The sequence below is a fragment of the Mustela nigripes genome, chromosome 4 (genome assembly GCF_022355385.1).
Source record: "Mustela nigripes isolate SB6536 chromosome 4, MUSNIG.SB6536, whole genome shotgun sequence".
NCBI classification, from domain to species: domain Eukaryota; kingdom Metazoa; phylum Chordata; class Mammalia; order Carnivora; family Mustelidae; genus Mustela; species Mustela nigripes.
This window is the reverse complement of record NC_081560.1, coordinates 159,770,849-159,793,773: the sequence shown is the minus strand read 5'-3', so window position 1 is coordinate 159,793,773 and position 22,925 is coordinate 159,770,849. Positions and strand designations below refer to the sequence as shown.

The window sequence follows — 22,925 nt, the reverse complement described above, 5'->3', positions numbered from 1 at the left end:
TCCTAGGGTCCTGGGATCAAGCCCCGCATCGGGCTCTCTGCTCAGCGGGGAGCCTGCTTCCCTCTCTCTCTGCCTGCCTCTCCGTCTACTTGTGATTTCTCTCTGTCAAATAAATAAATAAAATCTTTTTTAAAAATTATTTATTTATTTATTTATTTGGCAGAGAGAGAGAGAGAGATCACAAATAGGCAGAGAGGCAGGCAGAGAGAGAGGGGGAAGCAGAGACACTTTTAATACAATTAAATCTCAGGAAGCTTATCTCCGTGATGTCAGCACTAGATCATTCTCCTTTGTTTCGAGTCCTCCTGCCCTCCCAGTCCAAGTAAGAAGTACTTCCCAAATGGTGCAAGCTAGAAGTACAGCTTTGAAATCCCTTTGCTGTCACATACTATGGGATCTAATGGCACTGTGTTTCCTTCACTTGACACAGACTCTTTCAGCCAAATAACTTCCCTCTTATTAAGATCTATATTGATTATGACTCCGGATACCATATGACATTTTTCTCCAGACCTGTAAATCTTGTCTACATGGCAAAAATCCTTTCGGTGTCCTCGTCCCCCAATGCTTCCATGTTAATTTTTTTTTGCATCATATCCATTTGTATATTCTTTTTCTTCCCATTTTCATTCCTTACTGGGGCATTCTCTAAGCATTCTGATTATTTAAGGAAGTTCCTAACCACTTTGCATAATCACTGTCTTCTAGATAAAAATCCAGCTTCTCAACTTGAAAAGGTGAAGTTTAAAACTTCTCTAAAATTCCCAAGTCTTCCTGATAGCTATCAAACCGCAGATTATCACATGTTCCCTTAACAAAGACACATTCTAAATGTTTATTTTAACTAATGAACAGTCCTACTAAAACTGCATATTATTAACATGATACATTTTACAAATAAGGGGAAAATATAATTCGCTAACCCAAATTACTTTCAGTGATCTTATTCAGTTGCTAAGATTGTGGGTTTGAGAATAAGAAAGACCATGAGAGACTGTGGACTCTGAGAAACAAACTGAGGGTTTTAGAGGGGAGGGTGTTGGGGGGGTGGGTGAGCCTGGTGGTGGGTATTAAGGAGGGCACGTATTGCATGGAGCACTGGGTGTGGTACATAAACAATGAATCTTGGAACACTGCATCAAAAGGAAATGATGTATTTTAGGGGCGCCTGGGTGGCTCAGTGGGTTAAGCCTCTGCCTTCGGCTCAGGTCATGATCTCAGGGTCCTGGGATGGAGCTCCACATGGGGCTCTCTGCTCCCTGCCTCCTTCCTTCCCCTCCCCTGCCTGCCTCTCTGCCTACTTGTGATCTCTCTCTGTGTGTCAAATAAATAAATAAAATATTTTTAAAAAACAACAACAAATGATGTATTTTATGGTGACTAACATAACACAATTTTAAAAATGAAAAAAAAAGACCACATTTCTTTAAGAAATACATTTACTTTTATGGACCTGTTTTCTTATTTTTAAGGCACATAAAATAATACCCAACACATAGAAATTTTTGAGGAATTATAAAGTAATGTAATACATTGTACAGCATGCCTGTCATGTTTCACATCCTAAAAAAATGTTAACTTCTGGGTCCTGTGTGCTGAGTCCAACATCTTATTCAGTTCTATCTATCTATCTATTTATTTATTTGACACAGAGAGAGATCATAAGTAGGCAGAGAGGCAGGAAGAGAGAGAGGAGGAAGCAGGCAGAGATCCTGATGTGGGGCTTGATCCCAGGACACTGAGACCATGACCTGAGCCGAAGGCGGAGGGTTAACCCACTGAGCCACCCAGGCGCCCCTCAGTTGTTCTATTTATTAAGCATTTATTGCCCTGCATAGTTTTAGCCTCTTGGAATATACATTTTTTTTAAAGATTTTATTTGAGAGAGAGCAAACGATACAGAGAGAGAACATGATGGGGGTAAGGGGCAGAGGGAGAAGCAGGCTTTCTGTGGAGGAGAATCCTGATGTGGGGTTCAATCTCTGGACTCCGCGATCATCACTTAACAGATTAAGCCACCCCGGCACCTGGAACTTACACATTTAAAACAAAAACGGGCCTACACAAAGTGGTCAAACAGCATGGTCTATAGTGAGCTTTCAAGACCCCAGATCCCTGGGTTTATCAAACAAAGCACACAAAATAGAGAATCAGAGTTGAATCTCATAGTACAATTATGTTTTCTATGTACATATCTTAACATCTCTAATGAGATTCCAATTTGACTAGGAAACAAATTTCTGCCCCTTAAGAAAGTAGCCATATGTGATTTTCCCCCCAGTCTCCTTCTGGAGACTACAGAAGGAGAGTCTTTTCCTGTAGCCATGTATAAAGATCACATCAAGGGGCACCTGGGTGGCTCCGTCAGTTACACACCAATTCTTGGTTTCTGCTCAGATTTTGATCTCCGGGTCATGAGACTGGGTCTCCCATCAGGCGCCACGCTCAACTTGGAGTCTGCTTTTGGTTCTCTCCTCCCTCTGTCCCCCCTCCCCAATCTCTCTCTTTAAAGTTAATAAAATCTTTCAACAACAAGGTAAAAGGTCAGATCAAATGACTTTTCCATTTCATAGAAATTCTGATTCCTATCCTGCAGCTCAAGTCCAGGAAGAGATTCACCGTGTGGTTGGCAGACACCGGAGCCCCTGCATGCAGGACAGGAGCCGCATGCCCTACACAGACGCTGTGGTGCACGAGATCCAGAGATACATTGATCTCGTCCCCAACAGTCTCCCACATGCAGTGACTCAGGACATTAAGTTCAGAGAATACCTTATTCCCAAGGTGAGAGAGATTTCATCTCTACTACTCCTTAAGAATTTTATTTTTTTTAATTTTTAATTTTTTATTTACACATTTTTTTTTGTTTTGTTTTGAGAGAGAAAGCAAGAGGGGAGGAGCAGAGGGAGAAGGACAGAGAATCTCAAGAAGGCACCATGTCCAGCCCAGTCCCATCCAGGGGTTCCCTCTCATGACCCTGAGATCATGACCTGAGCCCAAATCAAGAGTTGGAGGCATAACTGACTGAGTCACCTATGTGCCCCTCCTTGAGAATCTTAGGTTATCAGGCATCACGAAAGTAGGATTATAGATTACCTACCCATCTATAGGTATGACACAGTCAGAGACCAGGCATCGTACCCTCTGACCACATGCTGCTTTCTTTTTACTTTGTTGATGCAATTTTATATATCATAGTGCTTGGACTCCCATGGGATTTTCTTCATAGTATTCATTGCCAAGACTGCTTATTGCCTATGTTCTTCTAAGATTTTTGTGGTTTTAGGTCTTATGTTCAATTATTTAATTCATTTTGAGTTCATTTTTTATGTCTCTTGTTAAGATAGGATTTAGTTTCTCCAACACCATTTATTGAAGAGATTGTCTTTTCTTGGTTGTATATCTTGGCACCTTTGTTAAAAATTAATTGGCCCCTATGCATGGGTTTATTCCTGGGTCCTGTATTCTTTTCATTGATCTATGCATCTGTTTTTATACCAATATCATGCTGTTTTAATGACTGTAGCTTTGTCATACAGTTTGAAATGAGGAAGTGTGATGCCTCCAGCTTTGTTCTTTCTCTATATTGCTTTGACTCTTTAGGACTTTTGTCATTCTCCACAGATTTTAGGATTGTTTATTCCATTTCTGTTAAAATGCCACAGGAATCTTGATAAGGATTACATTGAATCTATAGATGGCTTTGGCTGGTATAGATATTATAACAATATTAATTTTCACAAACCATGGGCACAGAATATCTTTCCATTTGTTATGTGTCTTCTTCCATTTCTTTCATCAGTGTCATAGTTTTCAGTGTACAGATCTTTCATCTCTTTGGTTAAATTTATTGCTAGGGCTTTTTTATACCAATGTGAATGGGTTGTTTTTCTTAATTCTTTTAGAGTTCATTATTAGTTTCACATTAAAAATGTAACAGATATTTGTATTTTCATTTTTATCCTGAATTAATTTATTCTAACAGTTTGAGTGGAGTGTAAATTTTAAAAATTTACAATATCATGTCATCTTCAAATAGTGACGGTTCTGCTTCCTTTCCTATTTGAGTGCCTTTTCTTTTTCTTGCCAAATGTTTGGACTAGGACCTCTAGTACTATGTTGAATAAAAGTGGTGAGAGTGGGCATCTTTCTTTTGTTTCTGATGTAGAGGAAAAGCTGAAGCTTTTCTCCATTGAGAATGATGTTAGTTGTGGACTTATCATAGATGGCCTTTATCATATATGGCCTTTATGATGTCAAGGTACATTCCCTCTATATGTACTTTGTTGAGCATTTTTATCATAAATTAATGTTGACTTTTGTCAGATGCTTTTTTCTGCATCTACTGAGATGATTGTATGATTTTTAGCCTTCATTTTTTAATGTACATCACAATGATTTGTGGATGTTGAACCATCCTTGCATCCCTGGAATAAATCCGACTTGATTATGGGATATAATCCTTTTACTGTACTGTACAATTCAGTTTGTGAAGATTTTTATTGAGAACTTTTTACATCTTCATCAAGATATTGGCCTTTAATTTTCTTTTCTTGTGGTATCCTTGGGTGGTTTTGGAATTAGAATTATGCTGCCCTCACAAAATGAATTTGGAAGTGTTCCCTTCTCTTCTATTTTTACTCGATCCCAGGATCTGGAGATCATGACCTGAGCTAAAAGCAGAGGCTTGGAGTGCCTGGGTGGCTCAGTGGGTTAAAGCCTCTGCCTTCCGCTCAGGGCATGATCTCAGGGTCCTGGGATTGAGCCCCCCATCCGGCTCTCTGCTCAGCAGGGAGCCTGCTTCCTCCTGTCTCTCTCTGCCTGCCTCTCTGCCTGCTTGTGATTTCTGTCAAATAAATAAAATCTTTTTTTTTTTTTTTTTAAAGATTTTATTTATTTATTTGTAAGAGAGAGAGAGAGTGAGAGCAAGCACAGGCAGACAGAGTGGAAGGCAGAGTCAGAGGGAGAAGCAGGCTCCCTGCGGAGTAAGGAGCCCGATGTGGGACTCGATCCCACGACCCTGGGATCATGACCTGAGCCGAAGGCAGCTGCTTAACCAACTGAGCCACCCAGGCGTCCCAATAAAATCTTTTTTAACAATAAATAAATAAATAAAAACAGAGGCTTAACTAACAGAGCCACCCAAGCATCCTTTATTGAGCATTTTACCCTGTGGTAATTTTTTTTTTTTTTTTTTTTAAGAGAGACCATGCAGGAGCAGGAGAACTGGGCAGGGAGGGAGAGAGAAATTTTTTTACAGATTTTACTTATTTATGTACTTATTTATTTATTTAGAGCATACAACCAGGGGAAGGGGTAGGGGGAAAGGGAGAGAGAATCAAGCAGACTTCACACTGAGCATGGAGCCCGATGTGGGGCTTGATCTCACCACTCTGAGATCGTGACCTGAGCCAAAATCTAGAATCAGATGACCAACTGACTGAGTCACCCAGGCATCCCTAGCATGCAGTCATCTTTGTGCAAAAGTATTTCATATATTATCTCATTTTATGTTTGCAATGAACTAGTGCTGATGTATCCTTTACATTTTACTAGTAATGAAAATGAGCCACGGAAGTGTTACACAACTGGCCTATCATCACAGAGCTTAATTTAATAGAAAGATTTAATTGATTTTGAAAACTAAACTCCAAATCATCATGTTGTACTGCATCCATGAGTTTAGGTAGACCCTATTCAAAACTAGAAAAGCTCTCTCGTTTCCACAAGAAATTGCAATAATTCAATTGAAACAGCACAACAGAAGAAGGGGATACTTATCTGTTCTCATCTTTTAAAAAAAATTATTTTAAGTAAGTTCTACACCCAGTGTGGGGCTTGAAGCGATGATCCCAAGATCAAAAGTCACATGCTCTATTGATTGAGCCAGCCAGGCACCAATTAGTTTGTCATTTTGATGGGAAGGTGAAGGTTTCAAGAATATAGCCACTCAAGTAGATCTTTGAAGACCTTATCCTGTGTTCCAAAGACAATGAGCTGGATTTTCAGGGGCATCAGCTCCTTTTAGACAATACTGCAATTTGGGGTGCCTGGGTGGCTCAGGAGGTTAAGCCTCTGCCTTCGGCTCAGGTAATGATCTCAGGGTTTGGAGATCGAGCCCCACATCGGGCTCTCTGCTCAGCGGGGAGTCTGCTTCCTGCTTCCTGCTTCCTGCCCCCCGCCCCCGCCTGCCTCTCTACCTACTTGTGATCTCTGTCAAATAAATACATAAAATCTTAAAAAAAAAAATACTGCAATTTATCTGTCAAGAACAATGCACTCCAGGGAGTTCCCTTAATTTTCTGAAAAAGCAAGTGCTAGTATCAGGCTCCAAACTGAAGAGAGTGACTTGGGCATCCGTTAGCAATACCTTGGACTGACATTAAAGGATTTAGAACCTGTTACAGTAGGTCATTTGTTTGTTCTGAAATAAGGAGTAAATATGGTTTTTTTTTTAAGATTTTATTTATTTATTTGACAGACAGAGATCACAAGTAGGCAGAGAGGCAAGCAGAGAGAGAAGGGGAAGCAGGCTTTCCATTGAGCAGAAAGCCCAATGCAGAGCTCTATCCCAGGACCCCGGGATCATGACCCGAACTGAAGGCAGAGGCTTAACCCACTGAGCCACCCAGGTGCCCCAATATGTTCTTTTTATACCTCTTTCCTCATCTATAAAACAAAAGGATTTCATGCTCCATGACATTCATTATAATCCAGTTTATCTGTTTTCCTTCACATCAGGGCACAACCATATTAACATCTCTGACTTCCGTCCTGCACGATGACAAAGAGTTTCCCAACCCAGATCGCTTTGATCCTGGCCACTTCCTGGATGAAAGTGGCAACTTTAAGAAGAGTGACTACTTCGTGCCCTTCTCTGCAGGCAAGCAAGCTTCACTGTTATCTCTACATCAGGGGTCAGGGAGATGAGGAAGGGCTTTGCATGGAGACTACTCTGGGCTGAACAGATTGTCATTTGTATGAGGCTAGGGGCATCACTCCCAAAGCCCAGGTTATTTCTCATTGGATTGGAGGCTTCCCTTGCCAAGACTGGCCCCAGAACCTACCACTGAGAGTCCTAAGAAGGAGTAGGGAGTAGAGTAGATAGAGAGAGGGTAAGGGGAATTTGAGTATCTCCCTTCACTTTTTCAGGGTCCTGGGGAGAAACAGATGACACACTCAACAAGTCATTCCAAAATGACTAAATCTAGATCATATTTGAATTTTCTAGTCTGTTTGGGGATTAGTGATTAGTTAGTAAGCTTGTGGCTAATTTTAAAAATTTACTTTGTATTTATTTTCAGTATAACAGTATTCATTATTTTTGCACCACACCCAGTGCTCCATGCAATCCGTGCCCTCTCTAATACCCACCACCTGGTACCCCAACCTCCCACCCACACCACCCCCGTCCCTTCAAAACCCTAGGGTTGTTTTTCAGAGTCCATAGTGTCTCATGGTTCACCTCCCCTTCCAACTGTGGCTAATTTTTGAGTATTTAATGATGAGACTGTTTTTCAGAGATGTGGGCTTAGGATTAAGGTATAATAGACCAGCATGCATGGGCCGGAAGATGTTCCCTTCGTAGGTTGGAAGGGATGAGGGAAGAAGGGCATTACTGGAAGCCCAGTAGAACTTGAGGAAAGAAAGAGTGGATGCTTCAACAGGAGGTGTGTCTGTAGCAGAGGCATACAGCCACTGTCTAAACTGTAACCTGGCAGGAGGGAATAGATCCTCTGGCTTTGTCAGTAGCTAATGCTCTAAATTTATTCAGAACCCAGAAGGGAACTAACTTCTTGCTTTATGCAGTCCACAGAAATCTGCTTCCTGAGCATAGAGTAGACATAAAAGACAAACCCAAAATGGAGCTGGAAGGAGGGAAAAATGGAGAATATGCAGGAGAAATATCCACATTCTAGACATTTAGACACATTTAGAATATCCACATTCTAAAGGAGAAATGGGGGGAAAGGGGAGGGTGAAGGGCCTTTCCTGCAGAAGTAATTGAAACAGAGGCAAAAATGGGAGACTTGTTTCTGAATGAATATAGAAGAAACATAAATATCAAGCAACCCTTGCTATTGTGGTCTCAGGATTATGGACCATACCAAGAGGATCTCAAAGCAGGATACCTACTGAACTACTCCTTATCTTTCTTCCTCTGTGCTGGGCCCATTACTGCATAATGAGACTCCTTGAGATTTCTGTTCAAGTCACAGGGCTTGCCGACCTGCTTTGCTCTGACACTGTGGGTATCATTACAAGATCTGAGGCCTTACCTTAGGAGCTTATGTTCCAGAATGTGAGATAGATGATTCAGTAAAATTTCATCTGAAATGTGCTGTTTTTGAAGCATTAGCGAGTGTTGTCACAAAGAGATGAACAAGTGAGTTATATACTCTGAGCACATCAAAGAAGTTTACATAGAAGAAATGACCTCTGAGGTGGCTCTAGAAGGATGTGGGAAGTATCAACCAGCAGAGCAAAGAGGAAGGCTATTTCAGTTGCGGAATGACTGGAATCTAGATCACATGTGAAATTGCCAGTATGTCAGGGGATCAGGGATTAGTTAGTAGGTTTGTGGCCAATTTGTAATATTTCTTTTTTTCCTGACCCCTTAGTTCAGGATGACGTATATACCTTGTTTGCCCGACTCTCTTTGGAATTTCTGGGTCTATGTGAATTACTCCGTACGTAGGAAATGAAATTTGATTTCCTTCTGTTAATTTGTCTGGTGTCAGTCTGCTCCTTAGACCAGCCACAGGCACCTTGAAGGGGACAGGAAATTCTTGTTCCCAACAAGGTGTGTCAGCTGGACACTGCTCGCCCCACACATTGCTGTAGCTGAGAGATCCTTGGGACATCTGACAGCTGGCACAAGGTAAGATTTGCTACCACGCTGGGCTCTCAGAATCTCTGTCCACAGGGTCTGATGGAGTGGGAATGGCAGCAGTCCTTTCTCTCTCTAAATTTACATTAGCAGGAGAGAACTCTCGTGCAACTAGTTCCTTGGGCCAAGTGACTCTTGGTACATTTGGTAGGGTCTTTTTTCTAACATTTCTCTTTCCTCCCCAGAGAGGATCTTTGTTTTCCTTTGTGTCCTTTATGTTTGTCATACAAACTTTGCTCAAGGTTAATGGGCACATGGGGGTGTGTGGCTTAACGACATCTTGGAAGCCTGAGCGGCAAAACTGGCAGACACCGGTAGAACACTTAAAAGCTGTTAGTACTAGGATGCCTGACCAAGTAGGGTTGAACTTGGAACTTGGGGTTCCAAGTCTCTGTCTGGCCACGCCAGCTCTCAAGTGTGTTAGTGGTTGAGAGGTCCGGCCCATAGGAACCGTAGTCGCGGCAGCCACCGTTTCTTGTCGGTTCCGGGAAGTCCCATTCCTGCCTGCCCAGCATCCCAGATCAGCAGGTCTGTGACCGGAGGCCTCTCACTTTTTGCAGTGAACTGTTACTAGTGTTACTGGTATTCTTTAGACTGGCAAATTGAGGAATAGCTTTGCCACTTATGAAACACGTGTTTTTTCACAGTACACTCCTTCAGTAAGGCACAAACCAGGTTTACTAACTGACCCAAACTTCCCTTTAGTTTCTCTGTAAATAAGACAAAAGGAGAGAAACCTGTATTCGGTACTTAATGTTTCATTGTTTTATCTTATCTGGAAATGATCTAGATAATTCAATGAATTCAGCTTAACATTGAACTTAGCAAAATTTTTAAAAATCCAAGTTACCAAAGATTTTGGGAGCTCTTTAAATGTTTCCCCACATATGATCTCACAGTCGTGGGATCGAGCCCCTTGTTGGGCTCCGACCTCAGGGGGGGGTCTGCTTCAGATTCTCTCTCCCCACTTGCATTCTTGCCCACTCTAAAATAATAAAATCTTTAAAAAAACAAAAATTATAAAAGTTCACCTACATACCTTTTTATCTTATTTACACTTATTTATGTATTCTGAATAGTCTACCTACAAAATTTTATGAGGCATTAGACAAAGTAAGCCATTTTAACTTTTTTTCTATCAAAGTTTGTAAGAGAGTGCATGAATTTATGTGACTTCCAGTAAACACAGGCAGAATACAAGTTTTATATTTAATCCGGATAACTCCAAGGATTTTATTTATTTATTCATGAGGGAGAGAGAGCGGCCAAGGAAGAAGCAGATTCCTCAAGGAGCAGGAAGCCCAGTGTGGGACTCAGTCCCAGGACCCCAGGATCATGACCTGAGCCGAAGGCAGACGGTTAACATTAACCATTTGAGGGGCACCTGGGTGGCTCAGTGGGTTAAAGCCTCTGCCTTCAGCTCAGGTCATGATCCCAGGGGCCTGGGATCAAGTCCCACATGGGGTTCTCTGCTTGGCAGGGAGCCTGTTTCCCCCTCTCTCTCTTCCTGCCTCTCTGCCTACTTGTGATCTCTGTCTGTCAAATAAATAAAATCTTAAAAAAAAAAAAAAAAGAGAAAGCCCAATCCTTAGGAGTGCTTGCCTTCAACTAAATGGTGCTCTTTTATAAATTAATTTTGGCAATACCAGCTGGAAGTAGAGAAAATACATCACATTTGCAATATGGGATACATACACACAAACAAGATAAAAAATATTCTTACAGCTTTTATTTTTATTAATATTTGTGGACAGGCCAGTAGAGCCTCAATTTTCAAATGTTTCCCTCTTTTTCTTTTTTTAATGAAAAAATTCTCCCTGAAGTGTGTGTCTAAAGAATGGTTCTTATATCCTAGAGATGATAGGATAGAAAATTTATTTCACAAAGTCAGAGAAAGCTCCAAGTTTCTTCCAAGTCTGGACATAAGAGGGATTTAAACAGTTTATGCTCTGAAAAGGCCTTTTCCCACACCACTACCCCTTTTTTATTTTTTTTGGTGACTGTGTGCTGTGTTCAAAGATGTTAGATTCATAAATTCAGGGGGCATCTGAGTGGTTCAGTCAGTGTCCGGCTCTTCATGTTGGCCCATGTCATGACCTGAGAGTTGTGCAGTTGAGCTCTGCACTGGGAGTGGAGCCTACTTAAGATTCTCTCTCCCTCTCTCCCTCTGCTCCTGCCCTCCCCCCACTCTCTTAAAAAAGAGAGAAAGAGGAGCGCCTGGGTGGCTCAGTGGGTTAAAGCCTCTGCCTTCAGCTTGGGTCATGATCCCAGGGTCCTGGGATCGAGCCCCACATCGGGCTGTCTGCTTTGCAGGGAGCCTGCTTCCTCTTCTCTCTCTGCCTGCCGCTCTGCCTACTTGTGATCTCTGTCTGTCAAATAAATAAATAAAATCTTTTTTAATAAAAAAAAAAGAGAGAGAAAGATTTATAATTTCAAGGGATGGAAAAATAATGTAAAAGAAAATTTTATTTCTAGAGTTTCAGGGTACTTGCTATTTAAAATTTATCTTTTTTTTTTTTAAGTACTGGACAGTCATGTTCCAAATCCTGATCTTTTATAGTATCTACAAATATTTTGAGAGGAATAGGCAGAGTTTGGGGATTGGTAGACAGGTTGGCTTAGACTTGTTTCTGGAGCTGGATTTCTGGTTTTGTAGAGCTTTGGAAGGCAAAGATAGTCATTTAGAAACAGTTCCCCCAAAGAACTGGATTATAGCGTGAATATCAAGGGACTGGCCCACCTTTTTAACTAAATTTGCTTTTATATTATATTTTATATTATATAAAATATAGATTTTTAATTAAAATGGGAAACAAAAGATTCATGACTTTGTAAAGTCTGTATAAAGCATTCTAACAAAGGCTTTCTGTCTGGGTACACAATTTAATCTGGGCTCTGTTAGCCCCCGAATATTAGCCTTTCCCTCATCATTTATAGGTGGGCCTGGGAGAAATTTGGGTCATGTTTCCTCTCTGAAGGGGGGTTGTGACTAGTGATTAATCTTTTAAATTTCTCTCTGAATTTGGCAGAATGCTTTGAAAGTAGACGTTAAAGGGGCTTTGTAATTTAAAAGATCTGCTGCTGTCCAGGAGACACACATTTTTTTTTCAGTTAATTTTTACTTTATTAAAAGTTACATTTTAAAGAATAAGATTGGATAAGATTTCTATTTAAACTATCTGAAATTATTTAACAATTTTAGAAGGCATAATCAAAATTGGCAAATACTGTTCATATATACTCTGAGACACACTTTCTTTTGCGGTGTGGGCCTGGGATACATCAGCCAACTGCCATGCCTGAAGCTGGCAGAGCCTGGTCACAAAGCCCTGGAAGGTAGGAGCAAATTGAGCCTTACTGCTTTAGTTAAATTCACTTCCTGGCGTTCAGCCTTTACATGAGCAACCTGTATACTTTGAACCTAGAGATGAGACTACAGTGCTCTATGTAAATCCTAAAAGGAAAGGAAAGTTAAAATAGGGCAGATGAGGCTGGATTTTAGGAGAAATTTATGTTGGATGTAGACATTTATTTCTAATTTCTGATCTTTCATCTTGTCAAGGGAGTCCCTGAGGGTGGCATTAGGCTAGGACATTTGAGAGCCACTCTCTATTAAGAACGTTTTCCTTGGGGCGCCTGGGTGGCTCAGTGGGTTAAAGCCTCTGCCTTCAGCTCAGGTCATGATCCCAGGAGCCCCACATCGGGTCCTCTGCTCAGCAGGGAGCCTGATTCCCTTCTTGCCTCTCTGCCTCCTTGTGATATCTCTCTCTCTCTCTCTCTCTCTCTGTCAAATAAATAAATAAATAAAATCTTAAAAAGAACATTTTCCTTTGGGGTGCCTGGGTGGCTGATTCGGTTAAGTGTCTGCCTTTGGCTCAGGTCATGATCTCAGGATCCTGGGACTGAGCCCCATGTTGGGTTCCCTTTTCAGTGGGGAGTCTGCTTCTCCCTCCCACACTCCCTCTGCCCCTCCTGACCCAGCTCCTGCCGTCTCTCTCTCAAATAAGTAAAATCTTTTTTTTTTTAAACAAAGTTTTCTTCTTTTTACATTTATTAGCCAGCTTAAAGGATACATCATCAGACCACTGATGAGTAGGATCTGTTATGAGCAACTCTAATTAATAAGCCTTTTAATGCCTGAGGCATCCAGAGAGAGAGCACAGATGATGCAGCCCTCAAGATCCAAACGTTGACTCCCATAGTTAGACTAAGAAAGCAGAAGGCCTTCATTGCTGGTCTCCAGTGAAATCGTGAGCTGCCTCTCATCCCAGACTCAATCATCTGTGATACCGGGCATGTGCTCCTGTAATGGCACTTTCTAGCACTAAGAAACAAAGTTTGGGAATAGCAAGGTTCCAGTGGGCTGGGACTTCTCATGACAAACATCCTTGAGAGTTGGTATGGTCAGAGAGAGAGAGACTCAGATCCCCAGTCTTGTAGACTGGCCTCCAAAGTGCACCCTGATAAATGCATCCTCCAGATGGTAGATACCAAAAAGAATATTCTCACTGGTCACAAAGCCAAGCTCCTGGGACACAGAACAAGAAAAAAGGGAAAGTCTTACCTGGTTTTCTTCTGGCTAAACATTGGGTCTCTTGGAAACACACAAACACCTAAGAGATGTGCCACAGGCAGATGTTGGCCATTGTACATTTTTCAGTGTACCTCATTGCACAGAAGTTTTCTTGAGGTTGACCTCAAGTGGTGACCAAAAGTCAGTCTCACCTGTGCTGTGACCACCTTATCACAGGAGCCTTCTTGAGGTGGCGAGCGCTCTCACAGCTTTTCAGTGATCCTCCTGAAGCTTTGGTTTCCTTAGCAACAGCCTTTAACCTACAGCAAAGTTTATCTAAACAGGTGCCAGTCTGATGAGAACCATGAACTCACGAGTCTCTGGGACTGGCTCAAACAGCAGGCCTATAGGGCCTCTGCCTGTTTTCTGTGTGATGGTAATTCCTTTTTATGATAAATGATACAAAGGCACAAAGGAGGGATGCCTGCGTGGCTCAGTTGGTTAAGCCTCTGCCTTTGGCTCAGGTCATGATCCTGAGGTCCTGGGATTGGGTCCCGCATTGGGCTCCCTGCTCAGCTCCTTTTCCCTCCGCCTGCTGCTCCCCTGCTTGAGTGCTCTCTCTCTCTCTCTCTCTCTATCTATCTATCTGACAAATAAAATCTTTAAAAAAATTAATCAACAAAGACGAAAGACCTCTGGTTCATCGTTTCCTCCCAAGAAAGTTCCCTACCAAAATTACCAAGAGTTGCTAAACCTAAGGAAGTAGTTCCATGAGCATTTTTTCCTGCTAATCTAAACGTAGAAAGAGAAAAAGGACTCACCATTCTTGTTCCATCAGACTCCTCAGATTCCAGGAGACAGACATGGTCGGAAATCTTACCTTCTGCGGGCTGTCTGTCATACATCCCAAGGATCTCCAGCTGCAGCCCTGTCTGTGGCAGGCAGTATCCAGTGTGTTAAAGCTGCTGCCAACTAGGCCAGCTGTCCAGGAGGAGGAATTTTCCTCTGCCTTTCAAGATACTTCCTAGCTGGACTAAAAATCAAATTGACGAAAGACAGAGAAAGAAGAGAAAATCAAACTTAGTTTCACAGGTATGGGCGATCCACAGACATACAAAATTCCAAAGACAGGCAACATGGGTTGTGGTCCACATCCTGAGCTAAGGAGGGGAGCGGTGGTCTGAGGATTCACAGGGGGAGAAAGACCATTAGCAGGAAGGTGAGAGGTTGCCCTGTTATGTCAGTAAGTTTCATACATAAAGAATAGTCTGCTAAATGCTCTCTTCCTGGTGCAGGCAGGCAGTCGAAGGAGAGGTGGGGAGATTTTCCGGAATCTGCTGGGGTTTGATTGCTTTTAATTCAAAATAATCTTTATGCCAACGTGGCCCATCTTGGGACAAGCTGCCCTTGCCCCTACGCACACACACAAAAATGTGTACCGAGGAAGTAAAGGAAACCACATTTCTGTGTAGATACAAGAAGCCATGGGTTGATTAGTCTATGAATATATTTATCTTCTCAATCCATATGTATTTAAGCCCCTCTGTGTGCTAACTCAGAAACAGAATTAAAGGAATATTGATTTATATGTCGTTTTTAGGAAAGAGAGCTTGTGTTGGAGAAGGCCTGGCCCGCATGGAGCTCTTTTTACTACTGACCAACATTTTACAGCATTTCACCTTGAAACCTCTGGTTAATCCAAAGGACATTGACACCACCCCCATTGTCAATGGGTTGGGCAGTGCACCGCCCGTCTTTAAGCTCTGTTTCGTCCCAGTCTGAAGAGGGGCCAGGCTGCCAGATGGCAGAGCCACACTCTGGCCTCACCTGAATATGCCAGATGCTTTCTGTCCTGTGTGTTAGCCACTGTCCACCTCTCCTTTCACATCAGGGAGGGCATTCCTGACCTTGTCTCTTCTCATTGTCTTCATCCTTTAAAATTCAGTTCAAATTTGCCCGCATGAAACAAAACTCAGTCTTAGCTTCCAATTAAATTGTGTACCCAATCCTGAGATCTTATGCTGTATCTCATCTGCAGTCTGTACCACGGTAAGACACCTTATTCATATCATATTTTCTTCTATTAAAAATTATCCCACAAGTTAAAAGAATTTTTAAAAATATATGATATTCACTCATTTCTAACCCCTATGTCTTGATAGTATGGCATGTGTAATTTTTGTTTTTTTCCCAGTGGTTATTAAAAAATAAATGTGTGTGGTACACGTTTGTGTAGGGATGCACGTGTAAGTATGTACATGCAGTGAGAAAACAGGATGGTAATTCCAGCCAGAGGCAATAACACGTATTTGTTGGTCTCTCTAAGGATGCCCTTCCTGTTTTCCCTTACTGGTTAAACACACAGTTGGAGACACATACATACACAGACATAGACAAAGAAGGCAAAGAAGAGGGAAAGATAATATGTATATATGGTTTTATTCAAATACAGAAATATGTGTTTTATGTATATGTGTTGCATGTATAAATAAATAAATAAATTTCTCTATGATATACCTATGATTTATGGTGACATTCATGTAATAACATTATAGAAATAATAACATTATAGATATTTTTACAAGTAGTATAAACATAATGCCCTGTTGCATGGCTACAATAATTTTAAAAATTGTCTTCTTGGGGCACCTGGGTGGCTCAGTGGGTTAAGCCTCTGCCTTCGGCTCAGGTCATGATCTCAGGGTCCTGGGATCGAGTCCCGCATCGGGCTCTCTGCTCAGCGGGGAGTCTGCTTCCTCCTCTCTCTCTCTCTGCCTGCCTCTCTGCCTACTTGTGATCTCTCTCTGTCAAATAAATAAATAAAATCTTTTAAAAAAATTGTCTTCTTAATCAAGGATAGATAATTTTTGAGCTTTTGTTAGTATAACAATCCTACTATATGCATAGATCTTTCATTATTCTTCAGGAATAATGTGCACATATATGTGCACTTTTATTTTTCATAGATACTAAAGCACAGCACACAAAAAAATTATGTATCTGTTTACTTTTCTATCATGAATGTAATAAAAAGATTTTTTGACCAAACCCTTGTGTTTACTGACGATTGAATTCTTCAGTAGATTCAGTAATTTTTGGCTAATAATTCTTGGGTTTTCAAGTATGAAATCATGTCATCTGTGAACATTTCATTGCAATGACTAGAGCTTTCCAGAAATAACATCTATACCTATGTCCGTCTCTCTTTGTGACTTATCACACACACACATACACACAGGTACATGTATATTTGTCATTATGGGAAGGTGATGAAAGCAGCAAGGATGTGGGGGGACAAATCCAGGGCTTGGGAAATCCGTATTGGGAAGCTGATGTGTGATTTTACCCTTGAGGGGATTGCTGGTTTGAACTCCGGTGCTGAGAGGCTGAAAGACTAACTACAAAATGTCATTTAGAAGCTTTGGAATCTGAAAACAATTTTTATAAATTCTCTCAGCAAGAGGAAGAAAAATGGGTTCAGAGCTGGCCAAGTAGAAAGAAAGTAAACACCTCAACTTGACTTGAAGCCTGAAGGTCTTGATGGAGATCACCCAAGGATCAAGAATAACCCTGAAGCTGAATGGACTGATTATAGGAAACAATCGGTAATAATCAAAAAATGCAATAAACACAAGTCCAGGACCAGCTGGCATCACTGGTGAATTCCACTAAACATTCAAGGAAGAGTTAATACCTAGTCTCAAACTGTCGCGCTCTCCCTGCCTGCAGAGATGACGCAACACCAACACACACACAGGTCCATGTACAAGCTCTTGTTTATTCCCTGGTGGATCTTTCTCCTGCCCCTGCGGGGGAAGTTCCCTTGCCTTATATAGGGCATAACAGCCAATCACAGAGGTGTTCACATGAACAGGAGGTATACAGCCAATCACAGAGGTGTTCACATGAACAGGAGGTATCTGGGGCTCATAGGCAGTGGTGGCATGCGGTGTTCATGTGATGAGCACGAGGTCACGTGTGGCCAGGGCGGATGTTTTTCAGGCTGTCCGTGCTGCTCAGGCTATGTAGCCAGTGCCATCTTAGGGGCGCGGCCGGCGCCATCTTAGGGGCGCAACCCCGACAGCTCCCCCTTCTTTATTTATTTGTATGGATAAGGGACCGTGCCTGTCTTAGGTTGGGACGATCAACTTGCGTCCTTACCCGTCATCAGATACTGCAGAGCATGCTGCAGCTTCTGTCTTAGGTTGGTATGCCGTTATCGTCCTCATTACCCGTCATTGACTACCGGTCCAGCATGCTAAGCCATACTTGGGGTGGGCTACCATGCTCTATGGCTACCAAGGCTTGATGTACAGCCTGCCGGTCTCTGGCTAATGTGCGTTGGAGGGCCCTTATCCAACGCAGCGCCAGGAGGAGGACAAAGAGCACAATACAGCCGAGTGCAATAGTCCCAAACCAGGATTTCCCAAAAGCCACCACTGCCTGCATAGTTTGTAGAAATTGGGAGGCCATGAGAGGGTTGACTCTCGTGGCATTGATCTGCAGAATCTCCATCTGGAGGGAGGCTGTCAGATTGTGGAATTTGGCTGATCAGGTGCCGTTGAGCATCTGAGATAATTCTTGGGAGAGGTTCGCTGCTCGGGAGAGATTAGAATACAAGTTAGATGTGATGCATATGCCCGATAAGGGCTGGATACAACTGGTGGAGAAAATTTGCGACATTAGGTTCATTTGTTCCTGGAGGAGATCTACCCTTTGATTGAAGATCATTACGAGTGATATACAAGGGGGTCGGAAGGAAGAAGAATAGTTAAAACGAACAAAGAGCAAAGGCTCCCGGGAAGGAGTAAGGAAGTGATGTTGTAAGCTGCTTGGGTGTTCTCGTATGGTAGAGATGGAAAGCCAGTACTTGCATTGGTAGAGTACTTGCATTGGTAGAGAAAAACAAAGGGAAAACTGTCGAGTCGTTAGAGAGGGGCAGAGGAGCGGGCCAGGCTTGCACCATGGCCCATAATTGTACTTCTTTATTCCGCCATGGTTGAGTCAAAACACTGAAGGGTAGGATGAGTATCCACAGTAGGCATAGGGGGTCCATCATTTACTCCAAAGGAAGGTGCTGGGATAAGAGGGGCACAACTTGCCAAATACAGAAATGTTCTAAGTTGGCCTATTTCAAAGGCCACAAATGTAGCTCTGAATCTAAATGACCATTTTTAAGATTAGGACATAACATGTATCAAGAATGTTCAAGGTCATTTAGATTTAATTCCTCAATAGTCCTGATATTAATGATTCCCCAAAGTGGATACAGGATTTAGATCCAAATCCTCACATCTCAGGATTCAAGTAAATAATCTGTGTCAATTACTTTTGAAATTACTGCCAAAAGATTAGTTTTAAAAACCATCTGATAATGCTTGCTTCCTTTTAACCTTTATTCTGATCATGACCACTCATTACAAAATCCATTCACTTTATCTCTAGCAGAAGCAAATTACTTGATTATAACCCTCCATTACCTCAATAAACTTCTCATCCCTAGACCTGCAAAGTTAGCAAAGTCAAGTACAGAATACCTAAGACGGTAGAAGAGGTAAAAAGGCATAGAGATGTTGGGTAGTCCCTCAGTTCTGGATACTGCTTAGCAGCGCAATATCAAATGAGCAATGACAGACAGCAACTATCCTAATCTAGGTCAGTACAACAGCCAAAATACTTTGTAAACTCTTTCTTTGGTTCTTTCTGGAGATCAAATCAACACTCTTCTGATTAAACAGCATGTGAGGAGCTTAAGAGCAACTGAAGTGCTTAACAATATTTACTTATTGAACATCTTTTACCAAAAAACTGTACTAAAAATAATACTAATCATAACTCATAACTGAGAAAAGTACTAACATGAACTGGTACTAACATAAATTGCAAAGGCCAAGAACAGAAATTAGGAGTTGTGTGATACTGAATAGTATATGTGAACTGAAGACTCTGCTGCCTTGTATAGCACCAAGTATACTTTCCTTTAATAAACCCAAACTTAGGCACAAGAACTCAGTGTTAACAGGATTTCACCTTTTCTTACTATGTTTTATTTGTATTTGTACCTAATTTTTACTGAAACTTAATTTATTGAAATTTAATTTTTAAAAGATACTATTTAGAAAATGGTCTTACCGAGAGAAAATTATAGTGACACATATTTTAGATATTACATTATTATGTTTAATTTAAATATTAGATTAAAAGTCTATAGTATCACATATACCAATTATTTAAGCTGTCTTTCCATTTGAGATGAAAGGCTTATGCTAAGCTATACTCCTCACCTTCCCTGTGACTAAGAGCTGAATTGCGAGATATATACCTACAAGAAGTGGCAATCTAGCTATGAAGAGTTCTGTGTAAGTTTGTAAAGTTAAGGGACCTATGAAAGGATTGAACTCCCATCCTTAGCCACATTAGCACCATGCTCCAACTGAGTTAACTGGTTCAAAGTGTTAGATAAGACAGTGATAACTAAAGAAATAGGAACAAAGAAAGGTTCTATTTCATCATCTTAAGGTTTCAAAGAGATGACGCAGGTTTACTATTCAAATTCCCACCTCCTGAAAAACAACTTCTTAAATAACCCTCAAGAGGGTTTCCTTTAGCTTTCAAAAGTGCCCCCCGCAAGGGGCTCTCCATTCGGAGTCTAGAAATTTCCGACCCCATTATCTTTACCTTTACAGTCACGATCCGCGAACATACAGCTGCTGTCCCTCTGTGGTTGCTCTTCAGCAAACTTCTAACCTTTCCTTTGTGGTCGTCCTAGTGACGAACGTGCAATATGACGAGGGGGAAAAAGTACTCACAGTTCCCGGGTTTCGGCACCAAATGTGGCGCTCTCCCTGCCTGCAGAGATGATGCAACACCAACACACACACAGGTCGATGCACAAGCTCTTGTTTATTCCCTGGTTGATCTTTCTCCTCCCCCTGTGGGGAAGTTCCCTTGCCTTATATAGGGCATAACAGCCAATCACAGAGGTGTTCACGTGAACAGGAGGTATCTGGGGCTCGTAGGCAGTGGTGGCATGCAGTGTTCATGTGATGAGCACGAGGTCATGTGTGGCCAGGGCGGATGTTTTTCAGGCTGTCTGTGCTGCTCGGGCTATGTAGCCGGTGCCATCTTAGGGGCGCGACCGGCGCCATCTTAGGGGCGCGAGGGGCGCGACCCTGACATCAAACTATTGCAAAAAATAGGGGTGCTTGGCTGGCTCAGTTAATAAAGCATGCAACCAGTGATCTTGGGGGTGTGAGTTCAAGCCCCACATTCAGTGTAGAATTTACCTTAAAATACACACACATAACTAAAAACCTGAAAAAAAAAAAAAAGCTATTCCAAAAAATAGAAGGACTACACCCAGATTCACTCTATGAGGCCAACATTACCCTGTTTCCAAACCCAAAGACACCACAAAAAACCACAAAAACGAACAGGCCAATACCCCTGCTGAACATAGATATAAGAATCCTCAACAAAATGCCAGTCAGTAATACCTTAAAAAGATCATTCACCATCATCAACTGGGAAGTATTCTTCAGAGGCAAGGACAGTTTAATGTTGGGAAATCAATCAACACGATACACCACATTCACAAAATGAAGGATAAGAATATTACATGATCTTTTTTTTTTTTAAGATTTTATTTATTTATTTGACAGAGATCACAAGTAGGCAGAGTCAGGCAGAGAGAGAGGAGGAAGCAGGCTCCCTGCTGAGCTGAGAGCCCGATGTGGGACTCGATCCAAGGATCCTGGGATCATGACCTGAGCCAAAGGCAGAGGCTTTAACCCACTGAGCCACCCAGGCGCCCCGTGACAATAATCTAAAGAAAAGGAAATATTAAGAAAATCACAAGGAAGATACAACACATTCACAGTAAAGTATTTATCAAAATATAAGCACATTTAAAACATATCTTGGTCAAGGGACAACTGTGTATACAACAGAGTATTATTCACCCATAAAAAAGTAAATCCATCCATTTGCAACAACATGGTTGAACCCTCTACACACCATGAAAAATGAAAAAAGTCAGAGAAAGACAAATACTGTATGATCTCATTCACATGCTTCTGTCCACAGAGGCCCGACAGGCCCTAATGGTCAGGGACTCCCGAGCCATATGGGAGGAATCCGCCTGCCAGCCAGAAGGAAAATGCCTTTTGGAGCTTCACAAAGGATTCAGAGCAGGAGAAATCTGCTATGCCCACCTGAGGTCACATCCACTTGAGGCGGCCCCTCTGGACACAAATCCGGAGCCTAACGTTCAGCCTGACCAAAGCCCTCAGCTAAGCTCCCTGGGGTGCTCACCTTGCCAATGGCAGATCGGGTCTGCCATGCCCCTGGGCCCTAACCCTAACCCTAACCCTAGATTTGGTTTTAAGGCTTCTCTCCCCAGAGGTCTGGCCACCAGGCTTTACTGGTCGGGGAACCCTGAGCCATACCAGTGGACTCCCCTTGCCAGCCACAAGGAAACCGTGCCATTGGGAGCTCCACCTGTTTGTTCCTATGATTAGTGTGCTTTGCAAAGCCCTAAAAATGTTCTCTTCATGTTCTCTGCTGGAGAGGTTCTTGAAAAATCTCTGGTTTATAGGTAAAATCGTCCAGAATTGACCTTGGTTGGCACAACAATGTTGGGAAAAGTATGGAGTTTCCCCCAAATACTAAAAATAGAACATCTGTATGATCCCACTACTGGGTAGACATTTGCAAAAAATGAAGTCAGTTTCTCGAAGTAAGATCCGCACACTCTCACCCAATTTCCCTGAGAAGGGGCAGCCACTCTTAGCAACAGGGCACCCCTGTGGGAAGCCATAGACAACCCTCCCATGGAGGCAGGTGCCTCCCTGGACAAGGGGCTGCCCCAGGGCTGGGAGGTCTCCACAGCAGCGCATTCAATGTCCTGGATACTAGGAAGAGATGGAGTTCAGCACCAGGCCAATGAGGTCAGGACATACTATCCCAAATAGGGCACCTTGGCAAATTAAATATAGAAACTGAAAGAACTTTCCATAGAGCAAAAGCAGGAAGTTCCCTCTGATCCCCAGCTGTCATCCCTTCTCCCCTGAAGCAGGTCAGAATACTCCCATGTGGCACTTTCTTTCCCCAGACCGCAGGGAGGACACGCTTATCACCAGAGTCAAGGAATTTAGGGCCACAAAGGCTAGAGGAACAAACCTGGTTAAACTAACTTTTATCTTCCTACTTTTTTACTATTTACCAGCCCTAGCTCAAACCCCTGTGTCTCTCAGTCACACATTGATTGCTTTTTGCCTAAAACATAGAACTGTCTGCTTCAATCACCTCTGCTGGTCTCCAGGTTCTTGTGAGGCTCCCACCAAAAAAAAAAATCAATACACTTTGCCAGCTTTCCTCCTGTTCATCTTTCTTTGTCAATTTCCAGACCCAGCCAGGGACCTTAAGAGGAGTTGAAGAAAACTTTCCTCTCCGGGTGGGGTGGAGGGTCGGGGGGCAGGTGGAGTCAGGAAAATCAGGAAAATCCATCCCATCTTCCTGACC

General features: G+C 42.2%; 1 protein-coding gene across 2 annotated transcripts in view; it reads left to right on the top strand.

Moving 5' to 3' along the window:
• The window catches only part of LOC132016644 (cytochrome P450 2C21), a 28,230-nt gene extending 12,304 nt beyond the window's left edge, over positions 1–15,926 (top strand). For both annotated transcript variants that reach the window (XM_059398172.1, XM_059398171.1), the window contains 3 exons: positions 2,597–2,784; positions 6,742–6,883; positions 15,004–15,926. In XM_059398172.1, coding sequence (XP_059254155.1) covers positions 2,597–2,784; positions 6,742–6,883; positions 15,004–15,185 — 512 coding nt within the window. In that variant the 3' untranslated portion in view covers positions 15,186–15,926. The remainder of the gene's footprint in view (positions 1–2,596; positions 2,785–6,741; positions 6,884–15,003) is intronic.
• Positions 15,927–22,925: the final 6,999 nt, after the last annotated feature.